At 41.3% G+C, this 23378-nt stretch overlaps 1 protein-coding gene across 2 annotated transcripts in view; it reads left to right on the top strand.

The window, feature by feature from the left end:
- Positions 1-23378, top strand: part of OFD1 (OFD1 centriole and centriolar satellite protein) — a 63651-nt gene that overhangs the window by 14683 nt on the left and 25590 nt on the right. Inside the window, exons 6-15 of one of the 2 annotated variants that reach the window (XM_060003038.1) lie at positions 185-292; positions 2143-2279; positions 2606-2779; positions 5236-5342; positions 6979-7098; positions 8697-8752; positions 10287-10378; positions 11415-11604; positions 22484-22614; positions 23149-23260. In XM_060003038.1, coding sequence (XP_059859021.1) covers positions 185-292; positions 2143-2279; positions 2606-2779; positions 5236-5342; positions 6979-7098; positions 8697-8752; positions 10287-10378; positions 11415-11604; positions 22484-22614; positions 23149-23260 — 1227 coding nt within the window. Of the gene's footprint in view, positions 1-184; positions 293-642; positions 739-2142; positions 2280-2605; positions 2780-5235; positions 5343-6978; positions 7099-8696; positions 8753-10286; positions 10379-11414; positions 11605-22483; positions 22615-23148; positions 23261-23378 lie in introns of those variants that run through there. The other variant, XM_060003039.1, reaches the window with a different exon arrangement.

Here is a 23378-nt window from a genome sequence, read left to right as displayed (position 1 = left end):
TTCTCCTTATTGCTTGTAGGTTTCTGTATCATGCTTGGAAACGCCTTTCCTCAGAAATTATTCTTAAAATATACATGATGTAAAAAAGATAATGTTATAAAACCAAGATTGCATAAACAGTGATTGAGCAACAGTTGAATGAAAGAAAGTTGTAAAACGAAACTATACACGTTGTGTCGTTTAGGTTTTCTCATGGAGTTTCTGAAAGAATTGGCAGAATATCATCAGGCTAAAGAGAGTTGCAGTATGGGAACTCAGACAAGTTCAACATTTCCCGTCAAAGACTCCCTTGGTAATTATGGTCTTCCATAATTTCACTTCTTCCGTTTTCTCTTTTGAATGAAGGAGATGACCTGATGTACCGTATTATGTATTTGTTGCTTGACTGGGAGGGATGCAGGCTGCTGCCGGTAGGGGCGCCCATTTTTTCTGGGATCACTGCTGGGAGGGACCAGGAACTGCTCTCCAGGGCTGCTCCTCCCTTCATGGCCGCCAAGGCTATGCTTTCCAAATCTCGTGGGGATCCAAAGGCCCACTTCCTTGTCTGTTGGGTTGAACCTCTCTTGACTGGGAGGTTCTTCCCTGTGTCTCATCTAACTTTATAGCCACTAAAGTGAGAAGATCTTAGACTATTTGCATTGCAGAGAACTAGAGAAGTGAGTGGGCCATCCCTTCATTTTATAAGTTGAGAAAACTGAGGTCACCAGAGGAAGAGCAACTTGGCAATGCCGAGTCTCGGTAAGAACTGATATGAGTCCAAGTTTTCTGGTCAGTGATCCAGAGCCTTTTCTGCTGTGCAGGCTTTCTGTAATACCATCCTGCCCTTGAGTTGTGTGCTCAGGAGAGAAGGGAAACAGCTGGCTAATAGGATATGGTTAATCGATTTCTTGGCCCTTCCTTACTCTTAAACTGCACTAGTGCCTTTAACTTGTAAAAACATAAGTTCGTAACTTGTAAAGACCATATTGTATGACTGTGCCTTTCATTTATTTAGGTGTAGGTTTTATTCCATTAGAAACATAGAACATGCTTATTCTACAGCAGTTCTGTTCAATAATATGAGCCACATGTGTAATAAAAATTTTCTAGTAGCCAAAGTAGAAAAGGTAAGAAGAAACAGGTGAAATTTGTTTTGGTAATATATTTTTATATAACTTCGTATGTCTAAGATATTATTCCAATATGAAATCAATATGAAAAATATTAATGAGGTATTTTACGTTTATTTTTTTGTACTCGGTCCTTGATATCTGGTGTGTCTTTTACACTTAGAGTACATCTCATTTTGAACTGGTCACATTCCATGTACTCAGTATGGCCAAATGTGGCTAGCGGCCTGCATTGGACAGTCCAGAGCATTTGGAAAATCCAGAAAAGTAGATGGAAATTGTTGCCGACGAGAGACATACCGCCAATATTTTAATCTGCTTCTGCCAGCCTTTTCTTCCTATGCCTGCTTTTTGGTGGTATTGGTGTTACACATGATTGAGATTGTATGCGAGGGCCAGGTTTGCAGTGTGCTACGTGGTTGGTTTCAAATCCACAGTTGGTTTGAGGGCTGCAGGTCTGCCGGAAAGAGTGCCAGAATGTGAGGCAGTCATAGACCTGGCTTTAGCCCCGCTGACGCCATTATAGAGTTGCTTAGCCCTCTGGACGTCACTTCAACTGTATGGGCGTCTGTTTCCTCTTCTGTGGAGAGGAGGAGTTGAAACACATGATCTTTGATTCATCTTAAGGTCAGTGTTTTGAAAGTGAGTCAGCTTTAACCAAAGTCCAATGAAGAGCTCTCTCCCATGGCATTTAGACACTAGAAAGAGATGCCCGTGTTTTCTGACTTGAACTGTACTTTTTTTCTTTTCCCCTGACATTTTATGATGAGGATTCTCAGACATTCAGAAAAGTTGACACAGTTTTACAGCACACACTTGTATACCTTAAGTCTGCCATGAAATTTGCATTATACTTGCTTGATCACTTACCTGTCCATCCATTAAGTTCTCTCACTTTTTTGATGCATTACCAAGTAAATTGCAGACATCCTTACACTTTCCCTTAAGTACACTCTTTGTGTTTGAACAGAGCTCTGGCCTCTTGCTCACCTGCCCACGTTTCTCTAACCTTTCCTGTGTTGTTTTTTGATAGCTGAGAAGCTTCAGCTTATTGACGACGAGTTTGCAGGTGCTTACCCTCAGCATCCAAAGTTAGAATCTTTAGAAATCAAGTTAAACGAATATAAGAGAGAAATTGAACAGCAGCTACGGGCAGAAATGAGTCAAAAGGTAAGATTTATCATGTTATAACCAAGAGTGATGTTTTTGCTTGTCTTTTAATGTCTTCATCTTAGGTATATGGGGAAATAACTAGAATCTTTACTAATGAATGTGATACTATACTGTTGTGCATGTTATTTCTCTTTCCAGATGATGTCATTTCTTTATGACTTTTGAACGCACCCTATAAGTACAGTGAATGAGATGAAACAAAGACGAATTAAAACTAAATATATCTAGACAGCATTAACGTTAAACCTAACAGTGAAGAGAGAATGTTACTGTTTCTTTAGTATAGTTATTGGCATTTACAATTATTTGTCATCAATTGGCAGTTGAAGTATTTTAAAGATACGGAAATAGCGAAAATTAAAACGGAAGAGAAAAGAAAGTGTGAGAAGGAGTTAGCTGAGTTGCGGAATGGATTTGAGAGAGCTTGTCAAGCAAAATCTGAAGCCCTGATTTCTCAGCAAAAGATGACCCTTAAGAGAATTCAAAAGCACCAGGAGGTAATATTCTAAAATCATTTACCGGGTGGCTATTTCCGGGCCGTTTCCCAAGTAGGGACTGGGGTCAAGAACACAAGTAGAAGCATGGGGCTTGGAAAGGATGTGCAGACACCCTTCCTCTGAGATGGCTGGAGGGAAAGGACCGGGGACGGGACCATCCATGCTGGCAGTGGGAGAAACTCGTACCAGAGAGGCGGCAGATTTGAGGCTTCGGTAGCAGCCTGGGGGAGAGGATCAGAGGTGTGGAATGGCTGCTTGCAGTAAAGGAAGTGCAGCCCTGGGAAGCAGATGGGGCTGCCTGAGCTATGTTGAGGCCCCAGCCGAGGTGGGCAGCCTGGAATGGCAGTAGACCAAATCCAGTGCTTACAGGCGATGGCTCTGGTGCAGCTCTCAGGACGATGTGTAGTGTTGGTGAGGGCAGAAGGATAGAGGTGCTTGGGGAGAGGAGCTCGAGAGCACCGAATTTCTTTGGCTTTGGAAAGGCAGCCCATTCCGTGGAAGACGTGGGGGTTGGGTGGGGTGAGGAAGGCAGCCCAAGAGGAGGCTAATATAGGGCAGCAGGGAGGGTGACGGGGCCGTCTGGAAGACATCGAGAAGCAGGTCTGAGGATTCCTATGGGTGGAAGAAGGACGGGCCAAGAGGACAGAGTTGCAGGTGGAAGTTTCAGGTCAAGACTGGAAACAAAGCACAGTGTGCTGCCATGGGGGCAGAGGTGAGGTCCCCGGAGTGGAGGCGTCCAGGGCTGCCGGGGTCATCCATGTGGCCATTTGATCTTGTCCCCCAGGAAGGTGGCTGGACGGGAGGTGGAGAGGTTGCCAAGTGGCGGGAGGGCGTGGCGGGAGGGATTGGATCCATTGCTTTGGGAAAAACAGGTTCCTTTGCCAAGGGCATGTCTTAGACCAGGCTGGATCTGAGGCCTTGTTTCCTATGGACAGCAGGAGCTTCTATCAGGAAGTTCTGTTAAAAGTAGCAGGCTTCCTCCCAGCGTCCACCCTTGCTTAGAGCTTCTCAATAAGACCCAGTTATTTAATGGTAATTGTACCCCCTCTACAAGTTGTATATAGCAGTTCTGGGAATTGGGCTTGCTTAGCTATAAAATAAATGTTGGAGGCACAGGTGTTTGAGAAGCTTGGATTATGTTTATACTAACAGCGTCATCTTCAAGATAGGTGATTGACTAAGAAAGAAAGACAAATAGCATATGATACCACTCATATGAGGAATCTAAAATATGACACAAATGAACCTATCTATGAAACAGAAACAAAATCAGGGATATAGAGAATAGATTGGTGGTCCCCGAGGGGGATGGGGGAGGGGGGATGGAGTGGGAGTTTGGGATTAGCAGAGGCAAACTATTACATACAGAATGGATAAACAACAAGGTCGTGCTCTAGAGCACAGGGAACTGTATTCATTATCCCTGTGATAAAGCATAATGGAAAAGAATATGAAAAAGAATATGTATTTGTATGACTGAGTCACTTTGCTGTACAGCGAAATTAACACAGCATTGTAAATCAACTATACGTCAATAAAATTAAAAGATAGATGACTGACTAGATCAGATCAACCAGTGAACAGACTCAAACCCTCGTTTAGTCACCTGATTCTCTGAAGGCACTAGAGAAGGTTGCCATCCTTGTGAAGAGCACCGTGGCTTTATTCCACCACCTGGAATGCCTCTCCCCTTCTCTGCCTGATAAAACCATCCAGTCCTTCAAAATCCAGCCGGAATGTCACGTCCTCATGACGCCTTTCCTGACCCCCACTGATGGAGTCCTTTGGGCTTTGTTCGTGCTGTCGAGTGTTGATGTACTTTGGTTGTGAAATCATCACACCGTAGTGTGACTGTTGGTTTGTCTCTCTCTCCCTGACTAAACTGTGAGTCTTTTAAAGGTTGGGGACTGTCCTATATCTGTCCATCATTGTGTATCCAGCTCCCAGTGTGCCCTTGGACATGTGACAGGTGTTCAGGAAACCCTTGCTGAGGGAACACATACATGGAAGTGTGGCCATTCATTCAGGACATCAGGCGAGCTTGCTGACTGAGCCAGAATGACCTCTGAATTGAAACTTTCAGACAGCGATGGAACTATGGGGATTCTTTTAAGATTTATTGCCGAATACGCATTTGTTTCATTTTTTCTTGCTGAAGAACTTAGCGAAATTTTGTAAGTGTCTGAGAGATGTTAATTATGTAATAAAATAACAAGACGAGGGATGTTAGGAATATAGGGTAATGTGGCTTAACAGCCCTCCTTAACTGGAGGAGGGAATAAATTTTTGTGGAAAAAAAGGCAGAACATATACCTCGCATTGGAACCTCTTGAAAGTGAAATTGTTCCTCTAAGTGTCCGTACTTTGCTTTCTGGAATTTAGGAAGCAGGGTATTAGTTCAAATCTCTTTTGTTTTCTTTAGCTTGCTTGCTAAAAATTAATACTGTCCTCTACAGGATGAAACAAAAGAAATATATACTCAAAGGCAGCTTCTCCTAAAAGATATGGATTTTCTGAGAGACAGAGAAGCTGAGCTGAAGCAAAGAATTGAAGCTTTTGAATTGTAAGTAATGTGTATTCATTTTGGACATTCAGAATGAATGAAATGCAAAAAAGAACTACTAAAATGTCTACATAGTCTAATGTTAGCTGTAAAATAGAATTCTTGGTTGTAAAGGTGATAGCACCTAACTTTCAAAAGGCACAAGTTAAGAGAAACAGGGACGAGGGTTTCACTTTTGAAATATTAGACACTGGGATGAAAGCAGAAGGAGACACCATCGTCAGGCTTCAGTGAGACCAGACAAATGATACGCAGAAGCGAATAACGCTTTAACAGATCATACGTTTCGCATTTATGTTCAACCATTCAAATCTCAGTTTCATGTGCGTGTAGTAACTGAATTCCAGAGAGTCAGACCTGCCACACTGACCTGCTCTGCTGGCGAAAAAGGGAAATACGGTGGCTCTGAGTTGACTTGTACTAGGTGAAAGTATTTCTTGTGATGTGTGTGTTGCTTTTTCCAAGTGCTCACCAACGTTTCATTCTTCACTTCTTACCTGGGATTCATAGCAAGCTCAGCAGTTTTATAGTTTATGGAGTAAGCCTTCTTTCCCATTTGGTGTGTGCCATTAATTGGCACTCACAGATCCAGGAGCCTTCTTTCATTAAAGGATTTGTCTTCATCTTCATTGATGTGGTTTTCTCATTTATATAAGCTCGGTTTGTTTGATTTCTTCTCTCTGCCAACCTTACTCTCTTTCTGGCAACACCGAAGAGGTAAATTGATCATAAGAGAGAGAAGGAACACAATTTGGGTAGAGATAGTTCATGATTATGTAATCACTTATTTACCTCCGCTTCCCCTCCTCCTTCTCCCTTCTAAGCATAGTATATAAGCTAAATAAATGTACTGGTTTACTGCTCCTTTGTGGACAGATTAACCAGCAGAGGGAGCAAACACAGCTTTTATCCTTTGCTTGGAATAGTCTGGGTTCCCTAGCACTTCTCATTATGGCTTGATCTAAGTCCCTGTGAACCCAGTTCCTTGGCTCTGGAATTGATCTTGTGCTTGATTTCAGGTCTCACCAGGAAGATCATTCCTTTCTTCGGTGTTGGGACTTTCTGATTGATCCATCGATCTTTTGCTCTCTTTTCAGTATTTACTTTTCCGTATTGAATTAGTAGCCTGTGAAATGCCAGAATGAATCTTCTGTCTTTAATAGCTATGGGCTAGTCAATTAAATCTTAAGTTAGAAACACTATTATAGAAGAAACAAGCACTTAAGTGCGCTAGCTGAAGTTTGGTTTGTAGCTTTGTAACAAAAAACATCATTCTTTCACCCCTGAATTGATTATGGCTACTTTCCACTTATGACCTTTTTTTTTTTTTTTTTTTTTTTTTTAAGTCCGAACCATCTCCTGTGAGAAACCACTTTGGTTTTGGCACTTTCCCACTCCCGCCAGCCAGATGCCACCGTAGAGCTCCATTTGCTAGTTCAGATCCATCGTCACTAGGTCAGCTCATTATAAAAGAGGTGGGAGACTGCTGGCTCTTCGTTCGCATTTACTCCCCACAGCCGTGACAGGCACAGAACAGTTGAGTCTGTGGAGCTAGAAACACATGGTATCTTTTTCCCCTAAATTCTTCAAGTATTAAAGTTTGCTGATTTGCCTTATCTGTTTTTGCTGATTTCAGGGCCCAGAAGCTACAAGAAGAAAAAAACAGAAGCATGACTGACGGGCTTAGGAGGCGGGAGCTGAATATAAAGCGTATTGAGGAGGCCTATGACCAAAAGCTCAAGAATGAACTTCTAAAGTAATTCTTTGGCGTCTTTAAAAAAAGTATCATGTTTGAATTAAGTTGATGGAAACACAGCAACACTAATGAACTAGATAAGACTAATATTTTATGGCAAAATCCAGTATTTAAAAAAAATACGTGTTTTCATTGGCAGTCAAGCCTTTCCCATGAGTATTTGAGTTAAGATGGTTTTAAAAAGATACAGTACAGAGAATAGCATCCTCTGTTCACTCTTGTCTCTCCTCTGGTATTTATTGAGGGCCTGTGATTTGCTTGAATTTCTTAGGGCACCTTGTAACTTGCTGAAAAGCTATAAAATGGGAATTATCGTCACTTTTATCTTTTCCTCTACCCCACTCATAGTGCCATTAAGATGGGGATGTCTAATAATTTATGAATTATTCTGCTTATTGGTTAAAGTATTTGTCGATCTGTATTCCTTCAAGATTCTGCAAAGCCGGAATCAAAAGAAACTAGAATTAACTATATAAAGGAAAAAATGATATAGGAAAAGGAAAATACGGACAACTCTGATACTATGGCTTTGCTCTAGTCTGAGTTTTGCTGTGTTCGGGTGAATAGTCTGAGTTTTGCTGTGTTCTGGTGAATAGTATCTTAGTGCAGAGCCATTAAGCCCATATATGGTAACTTTTCTCTCCAGTGCTCAGAAGCTCTGGGTATTTCTTAATCATCGGCCTCTCTACTGCTTTGTCCATAATTTGGCATTGATAGTCCATTATGTAGTACCTTCAAAGGTTTTTTGAGGTTTTTCTTTAAAATAATTCTAATAAAAATATAGCACTTCTCCGTGTATCAGTTTTGACATGATATAGATTTTATCCTCATATTTTACGTCCGCTCCTCTAGTACAGCAGTAAGCTCTGAAGAATCTGTAGTTGTTAAACTTCCAGGAATAAATCAATAAAAGTGTGTATGTTAGCTTGACATAGCCATGGAGTAGGGAACTGTTAGGTATTGATGTCTTTGTCTGGCCGTGGGTGTCCTCAGTATGACTTTGGCAATTGTTGGGTTTCGGAGGATATTCACCACAGGAGTGCTTCTTTCCTTTCTCTCATCTCTGAACCAGAAAGTCAGCTGGTAATAGCTGATGGAGATAGTAAAATTCCATGAAAACGTGCCTTTCGGTATCGCCAATCCGTATATAATTCTGTTGGCAGTGGCTCTCAGTACTGTGCTCAGTTCCTGAGGGGGAAAGTTCTTATCCTGCTTGGGGGTGGGGAGGCAGGATAGGTGGATTGGAAGCGACTGGCTTGTTATCCTTTGGGATTTAAAGTCTGTTGTGTACAGTGTAAAAGTAACTAAATTTACTTTCTTGCGTCAGCGGACACCAACGGAGAAACAGTGCCCTCTGTAACCTCAATAACATGACCCTTCATTTTGTGCTTGAGTTTACAGGATTGCAGCAGGATTTTACTGGACCTTTTATAGCCAGGATTCGGATCCCTGGCCTTAGTACTGAGTGACCTTGAAGTTCATGCATTGTCCTGTTCAGTGCCCTTCGGTGCCCTGGTGCCATAGATAAGCTCAGGTACTGATAGCAGTCTGTCTAGGAAGGTGACCAGGAACTCATTTTCCATCCTTCTATTTCTCAGGTATCAACTTGAACTGAAGGAGGACTGCATCGCTAGAACTAATAGATTGATTGAAGGTAAGAGGAAGAATAAAGGTGACCCTTGGTGGGAAAAAAAGCTGTACTTCTCAGTTTCGATGCAGGTTATCAGCTTCCTAAGTTGGGTCTGTTCTGTAATCCAAAATATATGTACCTTCCACTTCATTGTTGCTATAAACTGACACATTTTTTGTCCTTTTAATTTTACAAAATGAAAAAAATAATCACCGTCTTTCACTGTGTTTTTGCAAACCTTCATGTTTAACCTTTTGTATATTCTCAAAGATCAGTAATTTATCGGTAGAATTTTATTCAATTTTATTTCAGTATATTTTGATGAATAAATCTGTGATGGCAGGAAGGTGGCAGCAACTTATTTCCCTCGGTTAATATTACTCTAAGCCATGAGAGATTTCATTTTTTACTTCGGGAAAATTTTAACTTCTCTGTCCTCTGTGACCTGGTTTCTTACTTCTAATATATATTTATGCTTCATGATATTTAAACTTGACATATAACCTCCTAAACTCATATGTATTACCCCAAGACTAGGAAAGTTGGGTAATTTTTCGATCTTTCAGACATTTTACATTTCAGTATATTTCTAGGAACCAACCTGTAACAAGGACTTTTGGTGGGCATTTCAAATGGATTCTTGGGAGTGAACCAGGGCTGGGTGCTTGATACCCATCAGAAGGTCACCCAGTGTGTATGGCTGCTCCTTTGCTGAGACTAATACCTCTTGAGGAATTAGTACCGTCCTGTAGTCAGCATGTGATTTTTTTTTTTTTTTTTTGCGGAACGTGGGCCTCTCACTGTTGTGGCCTCCCCCATTGCGGAGCACAGGCTCCGGACGCGCAGGCTCAGTGGCCATGGCTCACGGGCCCAGCCGCTCCGCGGCATGTGGGTTCTTCCCGGACCGGGGCACGAACCCGTGTCCCCTGCATCGGCAGGCGGACTCTCAACCACTGCGCCACCAGGGAAGCCCAGCATATGATTTTTTTGATGATATATGTATAGAGTCTTGTGTTAGAGGAAGTGAAAATGACAAAATAATAACTACAAATAACTACAGTCTTACAGAGCAGTCTTTGTCTTAAGGAAGTTCAGAGCCGTCGGCATGAGGGCCCCGCACTCTGTGCAGGTGGTGTAACTCTGGTGACTTGTGTAGCAGGAAGTTCACCACATGTATGACCATTACAACCAACTTCCCATCACCTATTGAGTAATGGGGCTTACTTACTCGCTCGCTGATGTTTTCTTTTTTTTGACCCAAATATCTGCTATTTTACGTGTGTGTGTGTGTGTGTGTGTGTGTGTGTGTGTGTGTGTGTGTGTTTTACCATGCAACGCAGCTTGCTGGATCTTACTTCCCCAACCAAGGATCAAACCCGCACCCTCGGCAGTAAAAACGTAGAGTCCTGACCTCTGGGCTGCCAGGGAATTCCCTCTGCTATTTTAGATGATGAAATAATGGTCATTAGATCTGGCATACTGGCTATAAATGATTAAATGAGTTTTGTATTCACTGGGAAAACTTTATGATGTTTAGTTGGTTGGCTCTGTCTTTCAGAAAAAGCTCTGCATTTCCAAGAGGAGTTTGCAACTCTTAATTTTAAAAAGGAAGAACTGGATCGTTCTGTAAATCGTGTGAAAGAACTTGAGGTAATTGTTAAGCCTATTGGTTTTTTTGAAATAGTTATTCGACAACACAGGAAATTTTAGCTTCAGTCATACATAATTTATCTCGAGTTATCCTCTTGGTATGTTTGGACTGTTTATTATATGACTCAGAGGGTGACGGTTGAACTTAATTCAGTAGTTACTTATTTCAATCCTAGTCTCCTAGAGAAGCATAGAAGGAGCATGTCGTTTGCGGCCCAGAGTCGTCCTTAAATCCTTTGTGTCTCCCTCACTGCTTGTGTGCCTCTGGGCAAGATCTGTGACCTCAGATCCTTTCTCCGAAAACTCTGGGGTATTGCCCACATCCCATGGTTGATGAGGGACTTCAGTGAGCTGGTTTACTGTGCCTGGCCCATAGCAGGTGGCTGGTGTATACTATTATCTACTCAGCCTCTTCTCCCTTTGCCTCAGCAACAGGTGAAAATTCGTATCACTACATCAGGATCTCACAAATTAAAGCAAAATGAGAGGCATTTTTCACATGATACTGTTACTTTTTTTCTGTCCATGTGTGTGCTTGCTATCCAAAGGACAGGACTGGAACTTCAGGAACTTAAAATATGTTCTGTATATAAAATTTATTTTTGCAACTATGATGACTTGTTTGAGAACTTTATAGGCTCCGGTCTCCAAACATGAGCTATATTAGACTAAGAAAAGGAAAGCACCTCACAGCATGTTATTGGTATCGGTCTTACCTTTTCATATTAAAAAATAGACATATTATTAACTCTGTGATGGCTTTTTGGTCCTTAGTTGCATCTGGAAAATGGGGTGATAATCCGAAAGACTTGCTTTGTAGGACAGGGTTCTGCATAAATTGAGTTGGATGAACTTGCCCCATCCCCAGCTCCAGGGCAGAAGTTGTAGTTAGGGTTGTCTTGTTGAAGAAAACGACACTTCAGTCAAGTGACCGAAATTAAATTATGCTGCCCAGCTGAGAGCAGCCCACCAGCATCTACCTGTGCAGTCCTGTAAAGTCACTGTTCAAGTACAAGTTTTCCTTTTCCAATTCCAGCTTGAGTTGGAGTCCGTCAAAGCTCAGTGTTTTTCATTAACAAAGCAAAACCACATGCTGAGCAAGAAGGTTAAAGAGATGAGCAACTATTCACTACTGAAAGAAGGGAACATGGAGCTTGAGGCGCAAAATAAACTACTTAAACGACAACTGGAAGACGTGAAAAGTGAAAACTTGAATCTCCTAAACCGTAAGTCTTTTTTTTTTCCTGATTTGCCTGTGTTTGTAATGCATGTTACGTTCATATTAGGAAACTCCTCTAAGCGAGGCTTCAATTGGGAAGATTTTATAAAGTTAAGATTCTGAGATTGAAATTCCTTTCTTTTTGCTTGCTATTCCATAATTTGTAGCATAAGAAGAAACATTTTTTTAAATTTAATGTTTATTTTTTATTAGAATATAGTTGATTTACAATGTGTAGTTGATTTACAGTGTTTTGTTAGTTTCAGGTATACAGCAAAGGGATTCAGTTATATGTATACACATATCCATTCTTTTTCAGATTTTTTTTCCCGTATAGCTTATTACAGATCATTGAGCAGAGTTCCCTATGCTATACAGTGTGTCCTTGTTGATTATCTATTTTACATATGGTAGTGTGCGTATGTTAATCCCAAACTCCTAATTTTATCCCTCCCCCCAACTTTTCCCTTTGATAAGTTTGTTTTCGAACTCTGTCTGTTTCTGTTTTGTAAATAAGTTCATTTGTATCGTTTTTTTTAGATTCCACATATAAGTGACATCATAAGATATTTGTCTTTTCTGTCTGACTTATTCCACTTAGTTATGATATTCCCTAGTTGCATCCATGTTGTTGCAAATGGCATTATTTTGTTCTTTTTATGTCTGAGTAATATTCCATTGTATATATGTAACACATCTTCTTTATCCATTCCTCTGTTGATGGACATTTCAGTCACTTCCATGTCTTGGCTACTGTAAATAGTGCTGCAGTGAACACTGAGGTGCATATATCTTTTGGATTTATGGTTTTCTCTGGATGTATGCCCAGGAGTGTGGTTGCTGGATCATATGGTAGTTTTGTTTTTAGTTTTTGAAGGAACCTCCACACTGTTCTCCATAGTGGTTGAACCAATTTACATTCCCACCAACAGTGTAGGCGGGTTCCCTTTTCTCCACACACTCTCTAGCATTGATTGTTTATAGACAGTTTTTTTAAAGGAATTTTTTCTTTTTTTTTTTAAACTTATTATTTATTTTATTTTTGGCTGAGTTGGGTCTTTGTTGCTCCACGTGGGCTTTCTTTAGTTGCAGAGAGCGGGGGCTCCTCTTCATTGTGGTGCACAGGCTTCTCATTGCAGTGGCTTCTCTTGTTGTGGATCATGGCCTCTAGGTGTGCGGGCTTCAGTAGTTGTGGCTCGTGGGTTCTAGAGCACAGACTCAGTAGTTGTGGCGCGTGGGCTTAGTTGCTCCGCAGCATGTGGGCTCTTCCCGGACCAGGGCTCGAACCCGTGTCCCCTGCATTGGCAGGCGGATTCTTAACCACCGCGCCACCAGGGAAGCCCTGTTTATAGACATTTTGATGATGGCCATTATGACTGGTGTGAGGTGATATCTCATTGTAGTTTTGATTTGCATTTCTCTAAAAACTAGCAAAGTTGAGCATCTTTTCATGTGCCTGTTGGCCATCTGTATGTCTTTGGAGAAGTGTCTATTTAAATATTTTTCCCATTTTTTGATTGGGTTGTTTGAGCTGCACAAGCTGTTTGTATATGTTGGAGATTAATCCCTTGTCGGTTGCTTCATTCGCAAACGTTTTCTCCCATTCTGTGGGTTGTCTTTTCATTTTGTTTATGGTTTCCTTTGCTGTGCAAAACCTTTTAAGTTTAATTAGGTCCCATTTGTTTTTTCTGTTTTTTTAATTTTCATTACTGTAGGAGGTGGATCCAAAAAGATACTACTGCAGTTTATGTCAGAGTGTTCTGCCTATGTTTTTCTCTAAGAGTTTTATAATATCTGGCCTTACATTTAGGTCTTCAATCCATTTTGAGTTTATTTTTGTGTACGGTGTTAGAGAATGTTTTAATCTCATTCGTTTACATGTAACTGTCCACTTTTGCCAGCACCACTTGGTGAAAAGACTGTCTTTTCTCCATTGTATATTCTTGTTCCTTAGTTGTAGATTAATTGACCATAGGGTCATGGGTTTATTTCTGGGCTTTCCTGTTCATTGAGCTATATTTCTGTTTTTGTGCCAGTACCATACTGTTTTGATTATTGTAGCTTTGTAGTATAGTCTGAAGTCAGGGAGTCTGACTGCTCCAGTTCCGTTTTTCTTTTTCTTTCTTTTTTTTTTTTTAAATTTTTTTAGTTTAATTAAGTTATTTATTTGGCTGCGTTTGGTCTTCGTTGCAGTGAGCGGGCTTTCTCTAATTGTGGCGAGTGGGGGCTACTCTTTGTTGTGATGCATGGGCTTCTCATTGTGGTGGCTTCTCTTGTTGCGGAGCACGGACTCTAGGCGCGCAGGTTTTGGTAGTTGTGGCTCGTGGGCTCTAGAGTGCAGGCTCAGTAGTTGTGGCACATAGGCTTAGTTGCTCCGCGGCATGTGGGATTTTCCTGGAGCAGGGCTTGAACCTGTGTCCCCTGCATTGGCAGGCGGATTCTTAACCACTGCACCACCAGGGAAGTCCCTTCAGTTGCGTTTTTCTTGCTCAGGTTTGCTTTGGCTATTCGGGGTCTTTTGTATTTCTGTACAAATGAAAATTTTTTTTCTTCTAGTTCTGTGAAAAATGCCATTGGTAATTTGATAGGGATTGCATTGAATCTGTAGATTTCCTTGGGTAGTATAGTCATTTTGACAATATTGATTCTTCCAATCCAAAAACATGGTATATCTTTCTATCTGTTTATGTCATCTTCAGTTTCTTTTATCAACATCTTATAGTTTTCAGAGTACAGGTCCTTTGCCTCCTTAGGTAGGTTTATTCCTAGGTATTTTATTCTTTTTGATGTAATGGTAAATGGGATTGTTTCAGTAAAGGTGCACCTTTACTGAATTCATGGATGAGCTCTAGTAAGTTTTCTGGTAGCATCTTAAGGATTTTCTACGTATAGTATCATGTCATCTGCAAACAGTGACAGTTTTACTTCTTTTCCAGTTTGGATTCCTTTTATATCTTTCTCTTCTCTGATAGTTTTGGAAGTCCTATGCACAGCAATGTTGTTTCAAAGTGGTGAGAGTGCATATCCTTGTCTTGTTCCTGATCTAAGAGGTAATGCTTTCAGCTTTTCACTGTTCAGTATGATGTTAGCTGTGGGTTTGTCATAGATGGCCTTTATTATGTTGAGGTAGGTTCCCTCTATACCCACTTTCTGTAGAGTTTTTATCATAAATGGGTGTTGAATTTTGTCAAAAGCTTTCTCTACATCTATTGAGATGATCATATAGTATTTGTTCGTCACTGATCGATTTATGGATATTGAAAAATCCTTGCAACCCTGGATAAATCCCACTTGATCGTGGTGTATGGTCCATTTAATGTATTGTTGGATTGATTCAGTTTGCTAGTATTTTGTTGAGGATTTTTGCATCTATGCTCATCAGTGATATTGGCCTGTACTTTTCTTGTGGTATCCTTGTCTGGTTTTGGTGTGAGGGTGATGATGGCCTCATGAAATGAGTTTGCGAGTGTTCCTTCTGCAGTTTTTTGGAATAGTCTCAGAATGATAGGTGTGTTAACTCTTCTCTAAATGTTTCATAGAATTTGCCTGTGAAGCCATCTAGTCCTGGATTTTGTTTGTTGTTAGTTTTTGTGTGTGTGTGTGTCTTATTTTTTATTGAAGTATAGTTGAATTACAATGTTGCATTAATTACTGCTGTATAGCAAAGTGACTCAATTCTAGATATATATACATTCTTTTTAGTATTCCTTTCCATTATGGTTCATCACAGGATATTGAATATAGTTCCCTGTGCTATACAGTAGGATCTTGTCGTTTATCCATTCTATATATACCAGTTTGCATCTGCTAATCCCAAAGTCCCACTCCTACCCTCTCCCACCCCCCCTCACCCCCTTGGCAACCACCAGTCTATTCTCTATGTCCCTGATTTTGTTCCTCTTTCATAGATAAGTGTCATATTTCATTTTATTTTTTACTTCTTTCAAGTCACTTAACCTTTTATTTTAGTTTTTTTAATTAATTTTTGGGCTTCCCTGGTGGCGCAGTGGTTGAGAGTCCGCCTGCCGATGCAGGGGACATGGGTTCGTGCCCCAGTCCAGGAAGATCCCACATGCCGTGGAGCGGCTGGGCCCGTGAGCCATGGCCGCTGAGCCTGTGCGTCTGGAGCCTGCACGTCCGGAGCCTGTGTTCCACAACGGGAGAGGCCACAACAGTGAGAGGCCCGCGTACCGCAAAAACAAACAAACAAAATTTTTATTGGAGTATAGTTGCTTTACATGTCATATTTTATATTGCACATATAAGTGATACCATATGGTATTTGTTTTTCTCTTTCAGACTTACTTCACTTAGTATGATAATCTCTAGTTGCATCTGTGTTGTTGCAAATGGCATTATTTCGTTCTTTTTCATGGCTGAGTAATATTCCATTGTATATATGTACCACATCATCTCTTATCCATTCATCTCTTGATGGATATTTAGGTTGTTTCCATGTCTTGGCTATTGTGAATAGTGCTGCTATGAACATAAGGGTGCATGTATCTTTTTTAATTAGAGTTTTCTCCAGATATATGCCCAGGAGTGGGATTGCTGGATCATATGGTAATTCTATTTTTAGTTTTCTGAGAAACCTCCATACTGTTTTCCACAGTGGCTGCACCGACTTACATTCCCACCAACAGTGTAGGAGGGTTCCGTTTTCTCCACATCCTCTCCAGCAATTTGTCATTTGTAGACTTTTTAATAATGGCCATTCTGACCACTGTGCGATGGTACCTCATTGTGGTTTTGATTTGCATTTCTCTAATAGTCAGCCATATTGAGCATCTTTTCATGTGCCTATTGGCCCCCTCTATTTATTTTTTGGAGAAATGTCTACTTCAGTCTTCTGCCAATTTTTCGGTTCCATTGTTTGTTCTTTTGTTGTCGAGCTGTGTGAGCTGTTCGTATATTTTGGAAATTAAGCCCTTGACAGTCGCATCATTTGCAAATATTTTCTCCCATTCTGTACGTTGTCTTTTCGTTTTGTTTACAGTTTCCTTTGCTGTGCAGAAGCTTGTAAGTTTGATTAGGTCCCATTTGTTTATTTTTGCTTTTATTTCTATTGCCTTGGGAGACTGACCTAAGAAAACGTTGGTACGATTTATGTCAGAATGTTTTGCCCCTGTTGTCTTCTAGACATTTTATGGTGTCATAGCCTATGTTTAAGTCTTTAAGCCATTTTGAGTTTATTTTTGTGTATGGTGAGAGGTCGTGTTGTAACTTCATTGATTTACATGCAGCTGTCCAACTTCCCCAACACCAGTTGCTGAAGAGTCTGTCTTTTTTCCGTTGTATATTCTTGCCTCCTCTGTCGAAGATTAATTGACCATAGGTGTGTGGGTTTATTTTGGGGCTCTCTGTTCTGTTCCATTGATCCATATGTTTGTTTTTGTGCCAATGCCATGCTGTTTTGATTACTGTAGCTTTGTAGTATTGTCTGAAGTTTGGGATGGTTATGCTCTTGGAAGTCTTTTAATCACAGTTTCAATTTCAATACTTGTGATTGGTCTGTTCTTACTTTCTATTTCTTCCTGGTTCAGTCTTGGAAGATTTCACCTTTCTAAGAATTTGTCTATTTATTCTAGTTGTCCATTTTATTGGTAGATAGTTGGTTGTAGTAGTCTCTTATGATCCTTTGTATTTCTGTGGTGTCAGTTGTAACTTCTTTTTTGTTTCTAATTTTATTGATTTGAGCCCTCCCTTTTTTTCTTGATGAGTCTGGCTAAAAGTTTATCAATTTTCTTTATCTTTTCAAAGAACTGTCCTTTAGTTTCATTGATCTCTTCTATTGTTTCCTTCATCTCTCTTTCATTTATTTCTGCTCTCATCTTTATGATTTCTTTCCTTCTACTAACTTTGTGTTTTGTTTGTTCTTTCTCTAGTGGCTCTAGGTGTAAGTAACCTTAGGTTGTTTGAGATTTTTCTTGTTTCTTGAGGTAAGATTGTATTGCTATAAACTTCCCTCTTAGAACTCCTTTTGTTGCATCTCATAACTTTTGGATTGTCATGTTTTCGTTTTCATTTGTCTCTAGGTATTTTTTGATTTCCTCTTTGATTTCTTCAGTGATCCATTGGTTGTTTAGTAACATATTGTTTAGCCTCCATGTGTTTGTGTTTTTTCGTTGTTTTGTTGTAGTTGATTTTTAATCTCATAGTGTTGTGGTAGGAGAAGATGCTTGATATGATTTCACTTTTCTTAAATTTACTGAGGCTTGCTTTGTGACCAAGCATGTGGTCTATCCTGGAGAATGTTCCATGTGCACTTGAGAAAAATGTGTACTCTGCTGCTTTCAGATGGAACGTTCTATAAATATCAGTTAAATCCATCTGGTCTCATGTGTCACATAAGGCCTGTGTTTCCTTATTGATCTTCTGCCTGTATGATCCGTCCATTGATGAAAGTGGGGTGTTAAAGTCCCCCACTATTACTGTGTTACTGTCGATTTCTCCTTTTATGGCTGTGAGCATTTGCCTTCTATATTGCTCCTGTGTTGGGTGCATAAATACTTAAAATTGTTATATCTTCTTGGATTGATCCCTTGATCATTATGTACTGTCCTTTTTTGTCTCTTGTAATAGTCTTTATTTTACAGTCTATATTGTCTGATATGACTATTGCTACTCCAGCTTTCTTTTGATTTCCATTTGCATGGAATACATTTTACCATCCCCTCACTTTCAGTCTGTATGTGTCCCTAGATCTGAAGTGGGGTTCTTGTAGACAGCATATATACAGGTCTTGTGTTTGTATCCATTCAGCCGGTCTATCTTTTGGTTGGAGCATTTAATCCATTTACATTTAAGGTAATTACTGATATGTACTTACTGACGTTTTGTTAATTGTTTTGGCTTTGTTTTTGAAGGTCTTTTTTCTTCCCTTCCTCTTTTGTTCTCTTGTGACTTGATGTCTGTCTTTAGTGTTGTGTTTGGATTGCTTGTTCTTTTTTGTATGTGTATCTATTGTACATCTTTGGTTTGTGGTTCCCATGAGGTTTTGATATAGCAGTCAGTATATGTACAAGATTGCTTTAAGTTGCTGGTCTCTTAATTTCCAGTGCATTTCCAATATCCTGCATTTGTATTCTCCTCTTCCCATGATTGCTGGTTTTGATAACATATTTGTGTGGGGGTGATTTCCTACCTTTGTTTTATGTTTGCCTTTACCGATGAGCTTTCCCATTCATAATTTTCTGGATTCTAGTTGTGGCCTTTTCTGCCTAGAGAAATTCCTTTAGGATTTGTTGTAAAAGCTGGTTTGGTGATGCTGAATTCTCTTAGCTTTTGCTTGTCTGTAAAGCTTTTGATTTCTCCATTGAATCTGAATGAGAGCCTTGCTGGGTAGAGTATTCTTGGTTGTAGGTTTTTCTCCTTCATCACTTTAAATATATCTTGCCATTTTCTTCTGGCCTGCAGAGTTTCTGCTGAAAAATCAGTTGATAAACTTATGGGAATTTCCTTGTATGTTATTTGTTTCTTTTCTCTGTTCTTTGTAATATTTTATCTTTGTCTTAATTTTTTGGTCAGTTTCATTAATATGTGTCTTGGCGTGTTCCTCCTTGGGTTTATCCTGTATGGTGCTCTCTGAGCCTCCTGGACTTGAGTGTTTCCTTTCCCATGTTAGGGAAGCTTTTGGCTGTTAGCTCTTCAAATATTTTCTCAGCCCCTTTCTCTCTCCTCTCCTTCTGGGACCCCTTTAATGCCAATGTTGTGGATTTAATGTTGTCCTAGAAGTCTCTTAGACTGGCCTCATTTCTTTTCATTCTTCTGTCTTTATTCTGTTCCTCGGCAGTGATTTCCACCAATTTGTTTTCCAGCTCATTTACTCGTTCTACTGCCCCATTTATTCTGCTATTGATTCCTTCCAGTGTGTTTTTCATTTCAGTTATTGTATTGTTCATCTCTGTTCATTAAAGCTTCTAACTCTTTATTAAACATTTCTTGTATCCTCTTGGTCTGTGTCTCCATTGTTTTTCTTCTTGGTCTTGGATCATCTTTACTATCATTACTCTGAAATCTTTTTCAGGTAGGTTGTGTATCTCCGCTTCACTTAGTTGTTCTTCTGGGGTTTTATCTTGTTCCTTAGTCTGGAAGATATTTCTCCACTGTCTGGTATTGTCTCACTTGCTGTGTTTTTGTGGTCTCCATTCCTCAGGCCGTAGGATTATAATTCTTCTTGGTTCCGGTGTCTGTCCCCTGGTGGGTGAGGTTGGTCCAGGGGCTTGTGCAGGCTTTCTGGTGGGAGGAACTGGTGCCTGCACACTGGTGGGTGGAGCTGTGTCATGTCCCCCTGGTGGGCAGGGCCATGTCAAGGGGTATGTTTATAGGTGGCTCTTGTCTCAGGACAACTTTAGACAGCCTGTCTCCTGATGGGTGGGGCTGTGTTCCTACCCTGTTCATTGTTTGGCCTGAGGCATCCCAGGACTGGAGCCTGCAGGCTGTTGGGTGGGGCTGATCATTGGTGCCAAAATGGAGACACCCCCCCCACCCCCACCCCTGGGAGAGCTCACGCACAAGAGTTTTCCTTTGTGCCCCACGGTGAGCCACAGCCGACCCCCGACTCTGCCAGAGACCCTACAGTACCTGCAGGTAGGTCTGGCCCAGGCTCTTACGAAGTCAGTGCTTTGCCCTGGGTCCCAGTGCACATGAAACCTTGTGTGCGGCCTCCAAGAGGGCCATCTGTTTTCCTCAGTCCTGAGGAGCTCCTGCACTCGAGCCCTGCTGGCCTTCAAAGCCAAATGCTCTGGGGGCTCCTCCTCCTGATGCCAGGCCCCCAGGCTGGGGAGCCTGACGTGGGGCTCCAGACTCACTCATATGGGAGAACCTCTGTGATAGAATTACTTTCCAGTTTGTGGATCGCCCACCTGGAAGGTATGGGATTTGATCATAATGCAAAAGTGAACTTCCTAATGTCTCACTGTGGCTTCTTCTTGGTCTTTGGATGTAGAATATCTTTTTTGGAAGGTTCAAGTCTTTTTTGTCAGTGGTTGTTTAGCAATTAGTTGTGATTTTGGTGTTTTCATAAGGGGAGGTGAGCTGAAGTCCTTTTACTCCACCATCTTGTCTCTCCCGCCAGTCCTGAAGAAACATTTTAAAACTGTCCGAATTTGCCCCTCCAGATGGTACCGGGCTTCCCTTGCCCTCCGACTGCTGGTCAGGTGTGCCGAGTGCCCGCAAGCACTGGGAGGGAGGGAGGAGAGAGGTCAAGGTTGTTTGCCCTCCTGCCACCTCCATACACAGCGTCCCTGGGCTGGCCCTGCGCCTTTCAGCCATGCAAGGTCCGAGTGTTTGTGGGATGGCCTCTCTAGCATTCTGCAGCAGCTCGCTCTCTCCAGTTCTGGGAGTTCCTGCCTCCCCGGCCCTCTAGGCCCAAGGGCTACAAACAGCATGGCTCTGCTAGTAGCCTAGGGAACTATGCCATCCTTTGTGGCTACGGACCCAGCCTAAGTCAGTCTGTATTGAAGGGTTCTCCGATGACCTGAATTGGGCATGCCGTCTGTTTTCTGCCTGGACCCTGAGAGCCCCTGACAGATGCACAGATCGAATTGGACCTCAGGGCGGTCATTGACAGGTTTTGGTAGAGCACTCCTTATCTGCCTCTGTAGGGAGAAGAGGCGGGCTTTCAACTTAATTTGAGGATTTGAAAGAATTGTATTACATGGAGAAGGATGTGAGAATAGTAAAATTTGCATTTATGTGCATTAAATTATTTTGTTTTGAAATTTGTGAGTCAGAATTGCCTGTAGTCCATTTGATAGAATTAATACAATATTGTATGCATACAAAAAAAAGAAGAACAATTCGAAACTTGTTTGGCTGCTTTTAAAAGTCAAGCGACGGAAGTCAGAAAGAGAAAGACATATAATATTGCTTATGTGAAATCTAGAAAAATGGTACAGATGTGACCTTATTTGTAAAGCAGAAATAGAGACACAGATGTAGAAAACAAACTTATGATTACCAAGGGGGAAAGGGGGTGTGGGATGAATTGGGAGATTGGGATTGACATATATACACTACTATGTATAAAATAGGTAACTAATGAGAACTGACTGTATAGCACAGGGAACTCAGTGCTCTGTAGTGACCTAAATGGGAAGGAAATCTAAAAAAGAGTGGGTATATGTATAACTGACTCACTTCGTTGTACAGCAGAAACTAATACAACATTGTAAAGCAGCTGTACCCCAATTTAAAAAAAAATAGGTAAACAATAAGGACTACTGTATACCACAGGAAAGAATACTCAATATCTTGTGATAACCTATAATGAAAAAGGATCTGAAAAAGAATATATAGGGCTTCCCTGGTGGCGCAGTGGTTGAGGGTCCACCTGCTGATGCAGGGGACGCGGGTTCGTGACCCGGTCCGGGAGGGTCCCACATGCCGCGGAGCGGTTGGGCCCGTGAGCCGTGGCCGCTGGGCCTGCGCGTCCGGAGCCTGTGCTCCGCAACGGGAGAGGCCACAACAGTGAGAGGCCCCCGTACTGCAAAAAACGAAAAAAAAAAAGAATATATATTATGTATATGTATAACTTAGTCACTTTGGTGTACACTTGGAACTAGCACAACATTGTAAATTAACTAAACTTAAATTAAAAAAAAAAAGTCAAGGGCTTCCCTGGTGGCGCAGTGGTTGAGAGTCCGCCTGCCGATGCAGGGGACACGGGTTCGTGCCCCGGTCCAGGAAGATCCCACATGCCGCGGAGCGGCTGGGCCCGTGAGCCATGGCCGCTGTGCCTGCGCATGCGGAGTCTGTGCTCCACAACGGGAGCGGCCACAGCAGTGAGAGGCCCGCGTACCGCAAAAAAAAAAAAAAAAAAAAAGTCAAGCGAAATGAAAACACTTCAGGTTGGTAACGACCAGGCTCTTCTACTTTCTTAGGCATAGCTCAGCCATCTCCTAAACTGCTGATTTTTCAGAAAGAATTACAGAAAGCAGAAAATGCTATCACCTCGGAGCATAAAGAGTTTGCAACCCAGAAACAAGCTCTGCAACAACAACTACAAAGTGAAGTGAGTATTTCTCCTTGAGCACCCAGGGATCAGGCCAGTCCACTGCATAGACGTGTGAACTTGGCACATGCCACACTGGTGTGAGTGGGATTTATTTTAACATCAGATATCCCTTAAGGTGCTAAAGGGTGTCCTTTCTCCTCTGAGAGAAACTGTCCAGTGGTCATGTGACTCTATATTCATAATAGTCACAAAATCCAGAGGCCAGCAAACTCACACACAAAATTTTCCAAGTCCTGATGGTGCCCACAGTGGAAGTGTCTCGATGCTCACCCTGTGACTTGGAAATACTGCTGCCCTCTCTCTGGTGTCTTCCCATGCCCTGGAGTAGCTGCTCTGACGTGCATGTAAGAAGAAATGGAAACTTGCATCATCGGTCGTCATTTTAAAGGGACCCTGTGGTTTACGGGTATAAAGCTGCTCAGAATTGGCAAAACAAAAAGAGAGAATAAGCCCAATGAGAGAATTGTTCCCTTTGAAGTGAGCTGTGATTTGTTTTATGTTGATTTTTTTTTCTTCTCTAATTCTCTGCAGATTGAGCACTGTGCCCAGCTGAAGGCCCGGATATTAGAATACGATGCTTCTGTCAAGAGGTTAACTGTGCAGGTTACCGATTTAAAATTGCAACTGAAACAAACTCAGATAGGTTAGAGACATTTTTAACCTGTGTGTGTATGTGTATGTGTGTGTGTGTGTAAAACTTCTGACATTTGTGGAAATGTAATAATTGTTACTCATTGAATTTTCAGTAATTCTCATAGTAG

This window comes from Delphinus delphis, chromosome X (assembly GCF_949987515.2).
Source record: "Delphinus delphis chromosome X, mDelDel1.2, whole genome shotgun sequence".
In the NCBI taxonomy this organism is placed as follows: domain Eukaryota; kingdom Metazoa; phylum Chordata; class Mammalia; order Artiodactyla; family Delphinidae; genus Delphinus; species Delphinus delphis.
Note: the sequence above shows the minus strand (reverse complement) of the source record. Positions and strands in the feature narration are given on the sequence as shown.